Raw genomic sequence first — 12,400 nt, forward strand, 5'->3', positions numbered from 1 at the left:
CTACTTCCGTAGTGATACTGCCTTGGAAACCCAAGGAGGGGTCGCTATGAGTCGGGGCCGACTCGACGGCAAATAACAACAACAACAACATAGGTATTGTATTATATATACAAAATGTATCAATCTACTGGTGTCAACATTTTGCCAGTTTGAGTCAATTTCCTTTACCTCTCTTTATGTCCCTTACCCTCCCATTTAAGATATGCTTGTCTTCAGTATTTTCTGTATGTACATTGAGAGCCACATTAGCCAGTGTCATAATTTTTGCTTCAAACATCAAAAGAATTTAGAGGAAAGAGGAAGTCATTGTTTAGGAAGTGAGTTTCTGTTTATGGTGATAGAAATATGGCAACAATTATTGGTGATGGTTGCAAAACATGATTATTATAATTGATATCACTAAATCGTACATGTAAAAAAGACTGAATTGGCAAATGTTGTGTTCTATCTTTGTTGTTAGATACCACTGAATTGGCTCCAACTCATAGTGACCTTATGTAAAACAGAAAGAAATGTTGCCCAGTCCTGCACTATCTCACAATAGTAGGTATATTTGAGCCCATTGCTGCAGCCACTGTATCAATCCATCTTGTCGAGGGTCTGCCTCTTCTTCAATGACCCTCTTCTTTACCAAGCGTAAAGTACCTCCTCCATTGATTGGTCCCTCCTGATAACATGTCCAAAGTAAGCAAGATGAAGTTCTCCATCCAGTCTTTGAAGGAGCATTCTGGCTGTACTTCCTCTAAGACAGATTTGTTTGTTCTTCTGGCAGCCTATGGTGTGTTCGATATTCTTCACCAACAGCATAATTCAAATGCATAAGTTCTTCTTTGGTCTTCCTTATTCATTGTTCAGCTTTTACATGCATATGGGGTAGATGAAATACCATGGTTTGGGTCAGGTGCACCTTAGTCATCAATGTGACATCTTTGCTTTTTAAAAAGATTTTAAAGATGTTTTTTGCAGCAGGTTTGCCAAATGTAATATTTTTTTAGAACAATTTAAAAAAATTTGAAATCTCAAGACAAGAAGGAAATCAGTTGTGTGTATTTACCACACATTTTCTCTTGGCATTGTTCTTCATTCCTGCTGTGTCAAGACTCCTTCTTTTATAACTTCCTCTCTATTTAGAGAAATTTCTTTAGCTGTTCTTTCAGCATAGGTCTGTTGATGACAAATTGTCTTAGTTTTCCTTGATCTGAGAATTTCTTGAAGGATATTTTCACTGGATATAAAATTCTTGGTTGACAGTTCCTTTCTTTCTTTCAGCACTTGAAAAATGTACCATTTCCTTCTTGTCCTTATGGTTTCTGATTGGAGATTCACTACCATTCTAACAGTTTCTCCCGGAAGTAATATGTTGTTTCTCTACAGCTGTTATCAAGATTTTTCTTTGTTTTTAGTATTCAGAAATTTAATGAATGATGTGTGTTGGTATGGATTTCTTTGGGCTTCTGTTTAGAATGTACCCAAACTTCCTGAATCTGTAGGTTTATGTCTTTTGCCAAATTTGGGAAATTTCCAGCCATTATTTCTTCTAACACTTTTTGAGCTTGACCGTTTTTCTCCTTTCCTGAGTCTCTTAAGACACAAATTTTTGATCATTTATTATAGTCCAACATGTCCCAGAGGTTATGTTCTTTTTTGTTTCCAGTTATCTTCTCTCTTGTGTTCAAACTGAAAAATTTCTGGTTTTTTATCTTCATAATCACTGATTCTTTCCTCTATCCTCTTCCTTCTGTTATTGAGCTTATCCATTGAGGTTGTTTTTTTTTGTTTGTTTGTTTTGCTTATTATTTTTTTTAGTTCTAAAATTTCCAGTTGGTTCTTCTCTATATCTTCTATTTCTTTGTGAAGCCTTTCTAGTTCTTTGCTGTGTCTCTACTTTTTCATTTGTTTCATGTGTGCACATGAATGAATTTTTATTATGGCTGCTTTAAAATCCTTGTTAGATAATTCTAACATCTCTGTTATCTTGCTATTGGTGTATATTAATTGTCTTATCTCATTCAAGTAGAGATACTCCTGATTCTTTGTATGACAAGTGATTTTCTATTTAGATAGATAGATAGATTCCAGTTTTCTGCACTATTTTGAGGACTTTGTCTAGTGACTATGAATCTTATTTAAATCTTGTGCCTTAGCAGGCTTCCTCTTGATACTACTCTGGCAGAAAAAGTGGGGAGGGGTACCAACTTGTTACTGCCAGGTAGAATGGAAGTTCAGATTCTCCATTCTGTCTCTGTTAATACCTTTTTAGCAAAAAAGGTCTTTACTGATGGTTTAGGCTCCTCAGTAGGCCTCTGCTGGTACCACCCTGGCTGGGAGGGGAGGACATTTCATTACTACTCCCCACTTTGCCCCTGTTGACACCATGGGGGTTAAAAGCCCTGACTTTCCACTAGGTCTCTTCTGACACCATCCTAGGAAGGTCTTTCCTTATTGTTAGGTGGTTAGCAAGGTTGATATTATCCAGGCTATTTTGACATCACAGGAGGAGAAGGGCAGCATGGTCCTATTACCAATCTATTTCCCCAGTCAGTCTTTCACTTGGTCTTCTCTGACATCACCCTGGGAATATGGGAAGAGTGCCTTGTTACAGCTTGGTAGGGGTGAAAGTCTAGGCTCTTCAGTTGGACTCTGCCTGTGGAAGGGGAGGAAGGATGACAGTATTTGCTATGGTGTATAGTGGCCCCTTCTTTGGCCTTTTGACTCTAGAAAGCTGACTTTTCTCTCTTTTTTGTATGCACTTTTTAGTGTTTCTACACACTGCCAGCTCCCCCAGTATCCAGTCTAATATATATGAATTCATTGTATTCCTGTGGTCAGAAGTTCCCAGTTGAACTGCTTTCTCTCCATTTTTCAAAGTTTCTTATGTTTGTTTTATACATAATTCAGAGTTTTTAGTTGTATTTAGCTAATGAGTTAGGGAAAAGAACATCTACTCAATTTTCCTGGAAGCAGAAGTCCCTGTTTCTTAAACAGCCTTTCAAGTAATTCTCTCTTAGTTTCATCTTCAGCCTCATTTCCAGGGTTCTAAATAGGGTCAATTTCTAAGCCTTTGGGGTTATGCAATGTAAATCAGGTTGTTTTCTGGCTTTCTCTATTGCCAACTTGTGACTCTTAGATCTACTAAATCAGTTACCACTTATTCACCTGCTTTATACTTTCTAAATTATGTTGCTGCTGTGTCCTTCCCTATTCTCTTTGTCTTTGATTTCATTTTTTAAAATTCATTTTGCTGTAATTTTGATTGAGGACTCTGGGGAAAAGAGAAGATCTCTTACGTTTTCAGAAAGGTGAAAAAAAAACATGTTTCATCAAAGGATCAAGACTCAGAATGGCATTGACTTCTCAGCCAGCTACACTGGAAGCTCAAAGACAATGGAATAATATTTTCCAAATTCAGAGCATAAATTTGAACATAGAATTTATATACCTAGTCAAGTTACCAAGTAAATATAAAGGTATTATAAAGATATTTTCAGGCATATAAAATCCCAATAATTTTATCATCTATGTGTCTTTATCCATCAAGCTGTTGGATAAATCTTTGGCCAAAGTGAGAGAATAAACAAACAAACAAAATAGTGAAGACATTGGGGAAATATATTATTTGCACAAGAAAATGGTGAAAGGAACTCCTAGGATGATAAGGGAGACCCAAAAGAATAGCTATGCAGAAGGTCTAGAGACCAACTATCTAGAATGCAAATCAGAAGGATTCAAAAGATACTTCTTCAAAAAGACAAAACTAATAGATATATTTGAATATATGCAATGTGTTGCATGTAAAACCTTAGAACTGGGTATGACTTTTAGATAACTTAATCCAGTGAGTTTCTATAGAACTTAAGGGATCTTGAAAGGTTTCATGGAGTTGGGGAGACTACCATGAGGTGTTGAGTTAGTAGCAAGCAACACTAGGATATCATCCTTCCTTTCACTAAGAAATGTTCTGTTCTGATGTGTTACATATGTTGGGCTTCCACCTAAAACTTGATTGGGAAAAAAATTATACTGCTAAAAAAGTTAAAACCACTCTTATTTTATCCACTCCTCTTATTTTATCCAGATGAAAAATGTCCAGAGAAGTTATGAAAATTCCAGCCAAAAGTTAGGTGGAAACTTCCAGGAAACACTAAAACTAGTGTAGTATTGAAAAATCAACTAATTCCATGACTCTTATACTCCTTTATAGTCTCTATGATTGGAAATACATTGTTATTTAGCCGTAACAATGCCACTAACTTACTTTTCCATTGTTGTGAGCGGCCATTGAGCTGCCTCTGACTCTGAGCAACCCCAGGTGCAACAGAATGAAACGTTGCCTAGTGCTATTCATCCTCACGATCACTGGTATGTTTGCATCCAATTCAACAATATTCTGTTGTGATCCATAGGGTTTTCCCTGGCTAGTTTTCAGAAGTAGATCACCTGGCCTTCTTCCTAGTCTGTTTCAGTCTGAAGCTCCACTGAAACCTGTCCACCATGGGCATGGTATTTGAGACACTAGTAGTACAGCTACCAGCATTATAGCAACAAAAAAGCCATCACAATATGAAAAACTGACAGACAGGTGGTGATACTTTTCCATAGACCATGTATTTTCATTTGTTTTCAAGCAATATGTAATGTAATGAGTTCTAAGTGCAAGTTTTTCTTGTGACCAAAATGACAGATTTGAGGTATCTACCTGAGGCAGGGATATAGCTTGTAATTATAAACATTAATTTCTATATAAGGATAAGTGGCCCTTAAAGGAATCAAATGTGCTACAATAATTAACCCACAGATATAAAAAGCAAAATAATAACAGATTATTAAATAATAAAATATTAAAAGCTTGAAAGTTGATGTATTAAAAGGGTACTTTTCAAAGGAAAAAAAAAACTATCTAACAATAGTTTTCTGATCAATTTCTTTTTCTTTTCTAATCTGAATTAAGTAAACCTCATAATGCAGATAAATGAAGATTGAGGCAAATGGTGAAAAATGGCCCAAGAAATGTACTTTTGTTATTTTTAAGTTATTTCAGCAATTGAAGCTAGGCTAACAAATGTTTTCTGATACTACTGTTGCATGATAACTGTTTATATGTAAATTAGTGCTAATTTTCTCCCCTTCCTTTTCACTCTATTAATTTGCTTAGAAATTTAATAGAAGTAAACTTTTGTCAACCTGGGTATAAGTATCAAAGTCCCAAAATTAATAAGGTCATATTTCATAGTCCTAAAAAAGAGCTGATAATTTCATTCAAAGAACAAAGATCAGGTAAATATGGTTTACCTCAACTAGTATGCCAACGAAAGGGATAGAATCTTCTTCATACTTCACAAAGAATAATTCAGGATTAGTCTTCCAGACTCCAAGCCATTTGTCTTTCAACTTTAATTTTTCTGATAGGTATTTACTCATAGCTTCATCAGCATCTTCTGCCTAGCAAATAAATAAATATATCTAAATATATGAAATTATAGATTCATAACTAAACACCTTTACTAATTTCTATTTATACATGACACCAACATAGCCTTAAATAATCAAAACCTTGGAAAATTATAAATTTTAATTGTTGTTGTTGTTGTTATGTGCCGTTGAGTCAGCCCCGACTCATAGTGACCTCTCCTTGGGTTTCCGAGGCAGTGTCACTACAGAAGTAGATTGCCCAATCTTCCTTCCGAGAAGTGGCTGGTGGGTTTGAACTGCCAGCCTTCTGGTTAGCAGTCAAGTGCCTTAGGCACTACGCTACCAGAGCTCCTAAATTTTAATTGAATATATGTATGTGTGTGTGTGTGTGTGTGCATGTGCTTTGGGTGGAAATTTACAAAGCAAACTTGTTTTACATTCAACAGGTCATGCACATCTGATTTCATGGCCCCGATTACCATCCTCAACCATAAAATAACTCTCCTCCCCATGACCACCTCCTCCCTGTGTCCTTCTTATCTATGCATTCCTGCCTGTCCAGTTTTCCCTCTATGTGAATGCTACCCCTCTGGCTGATTGATCCAATGGGTGCATCTCCCTAGAGTAGGTGGGTTCATTGACCTGGGGTATGTGTTCTGCATGTAGGTCTTTCTACTGTTGAGGTGGGAGCCAAACCATGTAAGTGAGCCCATTTCTAGGCCCAAAGGGTAAACCAGGGCTATAGTCTGGGGGTTCAACCAGTCTCTTTCCCCACCAATAATTCTTGTCATTTCTTGTGTTTTTGAATTTTGTACCACATTTTCCTTCTACTCTATCCAGGATCTCCAGTTTTGATCCCTTTCTCAGTGGTTGGCACTGGTAGCTGGGCCCCATCTAGTTCCTTCTGGTCTCAGGGTTGTAGAGGTTGAGGTCCTCGTGGTCCATCTTATCTTTGGACTAATTGTTTCCAGATGACTTTGATCTTCTTCACTCTTCTTTGCTCCAGACAAGAGAAGGCCAATAGCTGCATCTTAGATGGCTACTCAAAAGCTCTTAAGACACCAGTCATTGTTCAGCAAAGTAGGTTACAGAACAAAATTTTTATTAACTGTGTTGTGTCAATTGAGCATGATGTTCCCAGAGACCACAGTCCCAAGTCCACAGGCCTGGTGTTTGGTTGTCTCTGAGAAGTTACTCCAGCCCTGTTTTCTGTTGCTTCTGTAATGTATATAGCTAATTTCATACCACAAGTGCGTATGTAAGGATAAATCTATCCTTGGTCTAGGGTGTATTCCTGTTCGCCTACCCTCACCTGTTCTTCTCATCTGTCTACACATTAATCTGTAGCCTGGTTGGTGCTAGTGATACTGCAGTATTGTGCATGTAATAGTATTTGCCTCTGCTGCCTGTATCTTTTGTATATGTTTCAGTGTCTTTCCTTTCCCCAATGTCACCATGCTGGTCACAGACTCTTTCCATACCATCCCTCCCCTCACTCAAATCAACATGTGACCCCCAACTAGTCTGAGATTTTCCCTCTCCTTCCCTCCTATCCCCAGTAACAACAAAGTGAGTTTCCTTCCCTGAATAAACTTTTCCCTGACTTTTCACAATAGTGGGCCCATACAGTATTTGTCCTTCTGTGATTGACTTATTTCACTGAGCATAATATCCTCTAAATTCATCCATGCTGTGCGATGATTCATATATTCTTCATTATTCTTTAATGTTGTATAGTATTCCACTGTATGAATGTACCATAGTTTGGTTATCCACTCATCTGTTGATGGGCATTTAGGTTGTTTCCATCTCTTTGCTATAGTGAATTGTGCTGCAGTGAACATGGGTGTGCATATGTTTGTTTGTGTCCTGTCTCTCACCTCTTGTTCTGGTTACTTAGTGCTGCTCTGACAGATATACCACAAATGGGATGGCTTGACCAAACGAGTTTATTCTCTTACAGTTTGGAGGCTTTAAGTCGGAGTTCAAAGTGCCAAGCTCTAGGGGCTGGGTGAAAGCCTCTCAACCCTGAGCTTCAGCTCTGCCTCCTGCTCCCAGCCCACTGAAGCTGGAGGCTTTTCTTAACTCAGCTGCTGGCTACTGAGGCTGACAAGCCCAAGGCTGACAAGTAATAAGGCACAATCCTGATATTACCAAACCACACAGCAGGCCATTAATGCAAGTCCATTAATAGTCCCAAGATTGGCAGAGCATGGGAGGCTGCTGAACAACGACTTGGCTACATGCAGGGTTCAAGCGTGTCATAAACTAGAGACTACCCCCAAGGCTTCTCCTTATATATTGGAAGCAGACCACATCCCTAAGGCAGCTACTCAACTGCTTGTGGTAGATCCCACTATGGAGTTGATTGCCAGTCTCATCATGGGGAATAACTACTACCAGCTGCTCACACACTCAATTAGGCCCAGCCAAACTGACACACAACCTTAATTACTACATCTCTTTAGGATACATTCCTAGTAATGGAATTGCTGGATCAAACGGTATTTCTATTTTCAGTTTTTTAAGGAAACACCATACCATTTTCCACTATGGTGGTACCATTGCAGTCCCATCAGCAGTGTATGAGAGTTCCAATCTCTCTGCAGCTTCTCCAGCATTTGTTATTTTCTGTCTTGTTGAACTTTGCTATTATTGCTGGGGTAAGATGATATCTCACTTTTGTTCTGATTTGCATCTCTCTAATGGCTAATGATCATGAGCATCTCCTCATGTGTTTGTTGGCTGCCAGTATATCTTCTTTAGTTAAATGTCTGTTCATGTCTGTGTTGGATTGGGTTCTCTAGAGAAACACAAAAACCAGCAAAGTATATATATATATATATATAGAGAGAGAAAGAGAGAGAGAGAGAAATTTATCTTAGATAAATGGCTCACAAGCGTGTAGAAGCCGACAAGTTCAAACTGAAAAGTTCGTCTCTGGAGGGGGATGGGGCCCAGGGCCGTCTGGCTTTCGCACGCACGGCAGAGGAGTTCAAGTCACAAAGTTCGTCTCTGGAGAGAGATGGGGCCCGGAGTCGTCTGGTTCCCGTAAGCACAGTAAAGCCGAGAGAATCAAGCTGACACGCAGTGCGCTGGTCACTGTTCCCAACAAAGAAAGAATCCGAAAACCTCCAGGGCGAGCAGCGAGCTGTTCGCTCCAGGAAGTATATAGTCCAGAATGCCGTTCTTCCAGTTTGTCCCTGGGATAGTATTGCAGGTAGGCCACACCCCTGGGGAAACTCCCCCTAGACCGACCGGCCGCTTAGAACACAGTCATGTGATCCGTGATGGGAACCACCACTCACAACTGGAGTCCAGCCAAGTTGACACATCTTCAACTATCACAATGTCCTTTGCCCATTTCTGAATTGGGTTGTTTGTCTTTTTGGTGTTGAGGTGTTGACGTTTTCTATAAATTTTGGAGATAAGTCCCTTGTCAGATATGTCATAGGCAAATATTTTTTTCCCAATCTGTAAGTTCTCTTTTCACCCTTTTGGAGAAGTCTTTCAATGTGCATAAGAATTTAATTTTTAAAAGGTCTCAGTCATCTAATTTCTCTTCCACTGCCTGTGCATTTTAGGTTATGTTTGATAGTCGATTTATGCCATAAATTAGGGCTCCTAGATTTCCCCTATTTTATCTTTGATGAGCTTTATAGTTTTGGATTTTACATTTAAGTCTTTGATCCAACTTGTGTTTGTTTTTGTGTATGGGGTGAAGTATGGGTCCTGTTTCATTTTTCTAGAAGTGGATACCCAATTTTGCCAGCACCATTTGTTAAAGAAGTTATCTCTCCCCTATTTGATGGGTTTGGGGCCTTTGTCAAAGATCAACTGTCCATAGATGGATGGGTCTATTTCTGAGTTTTTTCAATTCTGTTCCATTGGTCTATCTGTCTATCATTGTACCAATACCATGCTGTTTTGACTACTGTGGGTGCATAGTAGGTTTTGAGGTCTGGGAGTATGAGACCTCCTACTTTGTTTCTCTTCTTCAGCAGTGCTTTGCTTATATATTAAATATATTTAATAGAAAAATTATTATTAAAAAAAATTAAACTGAAAAAACCTATTAACTCAATAGAATAATCAGAGATGATAGATTTACTTATAATTTATGTCTTCAATAATTTGTTTCATTAACCCACTGAGCAGAAAGAGCTCTAATTATATGTAGTTGTCCCTTGGTATCCATAGGGATTGGTTCCAGGATATATGTGGATACCAAAATCTGAGGATGCTCAAGTCCCTTATATAAAATGGCATAGTATTTGTATATAACCTACACCAAAAAACAAAACAAAACTTATTTCCATCAAGTCAATTCTGACTCATAGCGACCCCCATTGGGTTTCCAAGGCTGTGAATCTTTATGGAAATAGACCACCCCATCTTTTGTCCATGGAGCAGTTGGTGGGTTTGAACCACTGATCTTTATTTTGGTTAGCAGCCAAATGCCTTAACCACCAGAGCTCCTTATAACCTACACACACCCTCCCCTATACTTTAAATCATCTCTGTTGTTGTTGCTAGGTGCCATCGAGTTGGCTCCAACTCAGCAACCCTAAATAATCTCTAGTTTACTTATAATACATAACATAATGAAAATGCTATAAAAGTAGCACTTTATGCTCCCTCTAATCCTCTGGGGAATTGCTTTGACTTCTTAATTGTTCCCCTATCCCAATACTTTCAATTAATGGTTCACTGAATCTGGGGATGTTGAACCCACAGATATGGAGGATCAATAGTATTTTTAAAATATAGTGATTATTATATTAAAAACCTGCTGTTTTGTTATTAAATGCTATCTAGTTGGTTCCTGGGAGCTCTGGTGGCATAGTGCCTAAGGCATTTGACTGCTAACCAGAAGGCTGGTGGTTCAAACCCACCAGCTGCTCCTCAGAAGGAAGGTTGGGCAATCTACTTCCATAGTGATACCGCCTCAGAAACCCAAGGAGGGGTCGCTATAGTTGGTTTCAATTCATAGCGACTCTATGTACAATGGAACAAAACACTGCCTGGTGCTACTCCATCCTCACAATCATTGCTAAGTTTGTGCTCATTGTTGCAGCCACTGTGTCAACCCATGTTGTTGAGTGTGTTCTTCTTTTTCATTTACCCTCTCTACTTTACCAAGCATGATGTTCTTCTCCAGGGACTGGTCCCTTCTGATAATGTCCAAGGTAAGCAAGACAAAGTATCTCCATTCTTGTTTCTAGGGAGCATTCTGGCTGTATGTCTTCCAAGACAGATTTTTCATTCTTCTTGCCATCCATGGTATATTCAATATTCTTCACTAACACCATATTCAAAGGCAACAATTCTTCTTTGGTCTTTCTTATTAGTTTTCCAGATTTCACATGCATATGAAGATTGAAAATACTGTGGTTTGGGCCAGGTTCACTTTAGTCCTCATGGTGACATCTTTGCTTTTGAAGATTTTACAGAGGCCTCTTGCAGCATATTTGCCAAATGTAAATAAATGTTGTTTGACTTCTTGACTGCTGTTTCCATGGATGCTGTCCAATTAAAACAAAATCCTTGACAACTTCAATATTTTCTCCATTTATTTTATGTGAAAATTTTTGTTTTATGTTGATGTGTAATTTATACTGAGGGCTGTAGTCTTTAATTGTCATCAGTAAGTGCTTCAAGTCCTCTTCACTTTCAGCAAGCAAGGTTGTGTCACCTGCATATCACAGGCTGCGAATGAATCTACCTCCAATTCTGATGCCATGTTCTTGTCCATATATCCAACTTCTTGGATTCTTTGCTCAGCATACAGATTGAATAAGTATTGTTAAAGAATATAACGCTGAATATAAAGAATATAAAGAATGCACACCTTTCCTGATTTTAAACCGTGCATTATCTCTTGTTCCAACAACTGCCTTTTGGTTTATGTACAGGATCCTCATGAGTACAGTGAAGTGTTCTAGATTCCCATTCTTTGTAATATTATCCATAATTTACTATGATCTACACAGCTGAATACCTTTGCCCAGTCAATAAAGCACAGGTAAAAATATTTCTAGTATTCTTTGCTTTCAGCCAAGATCCATCTGAATTAGCAATGATATCCCTCATTCCATGTCTTCTTCTGAATCTGGCTTGAATTTCTGGAAGTTCCCTGTTGATTACTGCTGCAAATGTTTTGAATTATCTTCAGCAAAACTTTATTTGCGTGTGACATTAATGATATTGTTTGGTAATTTCCACATTCTGTTGGATCCCTTTTCTTTGTAGTGGGACACATATGGATGGATCTCTTCTAGTCAGTTGGCCAGGTAGCTGTCTTCCAAATTTCTTGGCATAGATGAGTGAGCACTTCCAGCATAGCATCCATTTGTTTAAACATCTCAGTTGGTATTCCATCAGTACCTGGACCATTGTTTTTCACCAATGTCTTCAGTACAGCTTGAACTTTTTCCTTCAGTACTATTGGTTCTTGAACATACGCAATCTCCTGAAATGGTTGTGTGTCAACCAATTCTTTTTGGTACCAATGACTCTGCATATTCTTTCTGTCTTCTTTTGATGCTTCCTGCACAGTTCAATATTTTGCCCGAAGCATTTTTCAATATTGCAACTTGAGGCTTGAATTTTTTCTTCAGTTCTTTCAGCTTAAGAAATGTGGAGCATGTTCTTCCCCTTTGATTTTCCAACTCCAAGTCTTTGCACGTTCCATGAAAATTCTTCTCTTTGTCCTATTGAGCTGCTTTTTGAAATCTTCTGTTCAGATCTTTTATTTATCATTTCTTTGATTCACTTTAGCTACTCTCCTTTCAAAAGCAAGTTTTGGTGATTATTCCAAGGTACTGGTACACCACATGATACTCAGCCCATACTAGTATGAGACCAGAAGAACTAGATGGTGCCCAGCTACCACTGCCAACTACTTGGAAGGGGATCTATGTAGGAGATCCCGGATGGAGTGAGAGAACAATGTGGAACAAAATTCAAAATCATAAAAAAAAAAAAAAAA

General features: G+C 38.4%; 1 protein-coding gene across 1 annotated transcript in view; it reads right to left on the reverse strand.

The window, feature by feature from the left end:
* The window catches only part of SHCBP1L (SHC binding and spindle associated 1 like), a 60,934-nt gene that overhangs the window by 45,187 nt on the left and 3,347 nt on the right, over positions 1-12,400 (reverse strand). The window contains exon 2 of the mRNA XM_007937661.2: positions 5,290-5,439. Coding sequence (XP_007935852.1) covers positions 5,290-5,439 — 150 coding nt within the window. The remainder of the gene's footprint in view (positions 1-5,289; positions 5,440-12,400) is intronic.

This window comes from Orycteropus afer, unplaced genomic scaffold, assembly GCF_000298275.1.
Source record: "Orycteropus afer afer isolate SDZICR_OR568_19922 unplaced genomic scaffold, OryAfe1.0 scaffold00043, whole genome shotgun sequence".
NCBI classification, from domain to species: domain Eukaryota; kingdom Metazoa; phylum Chordata; class Mammalia; order Tubulidentata; family Orycteropodidae; genus Orycteropus; species Orycteropus afer.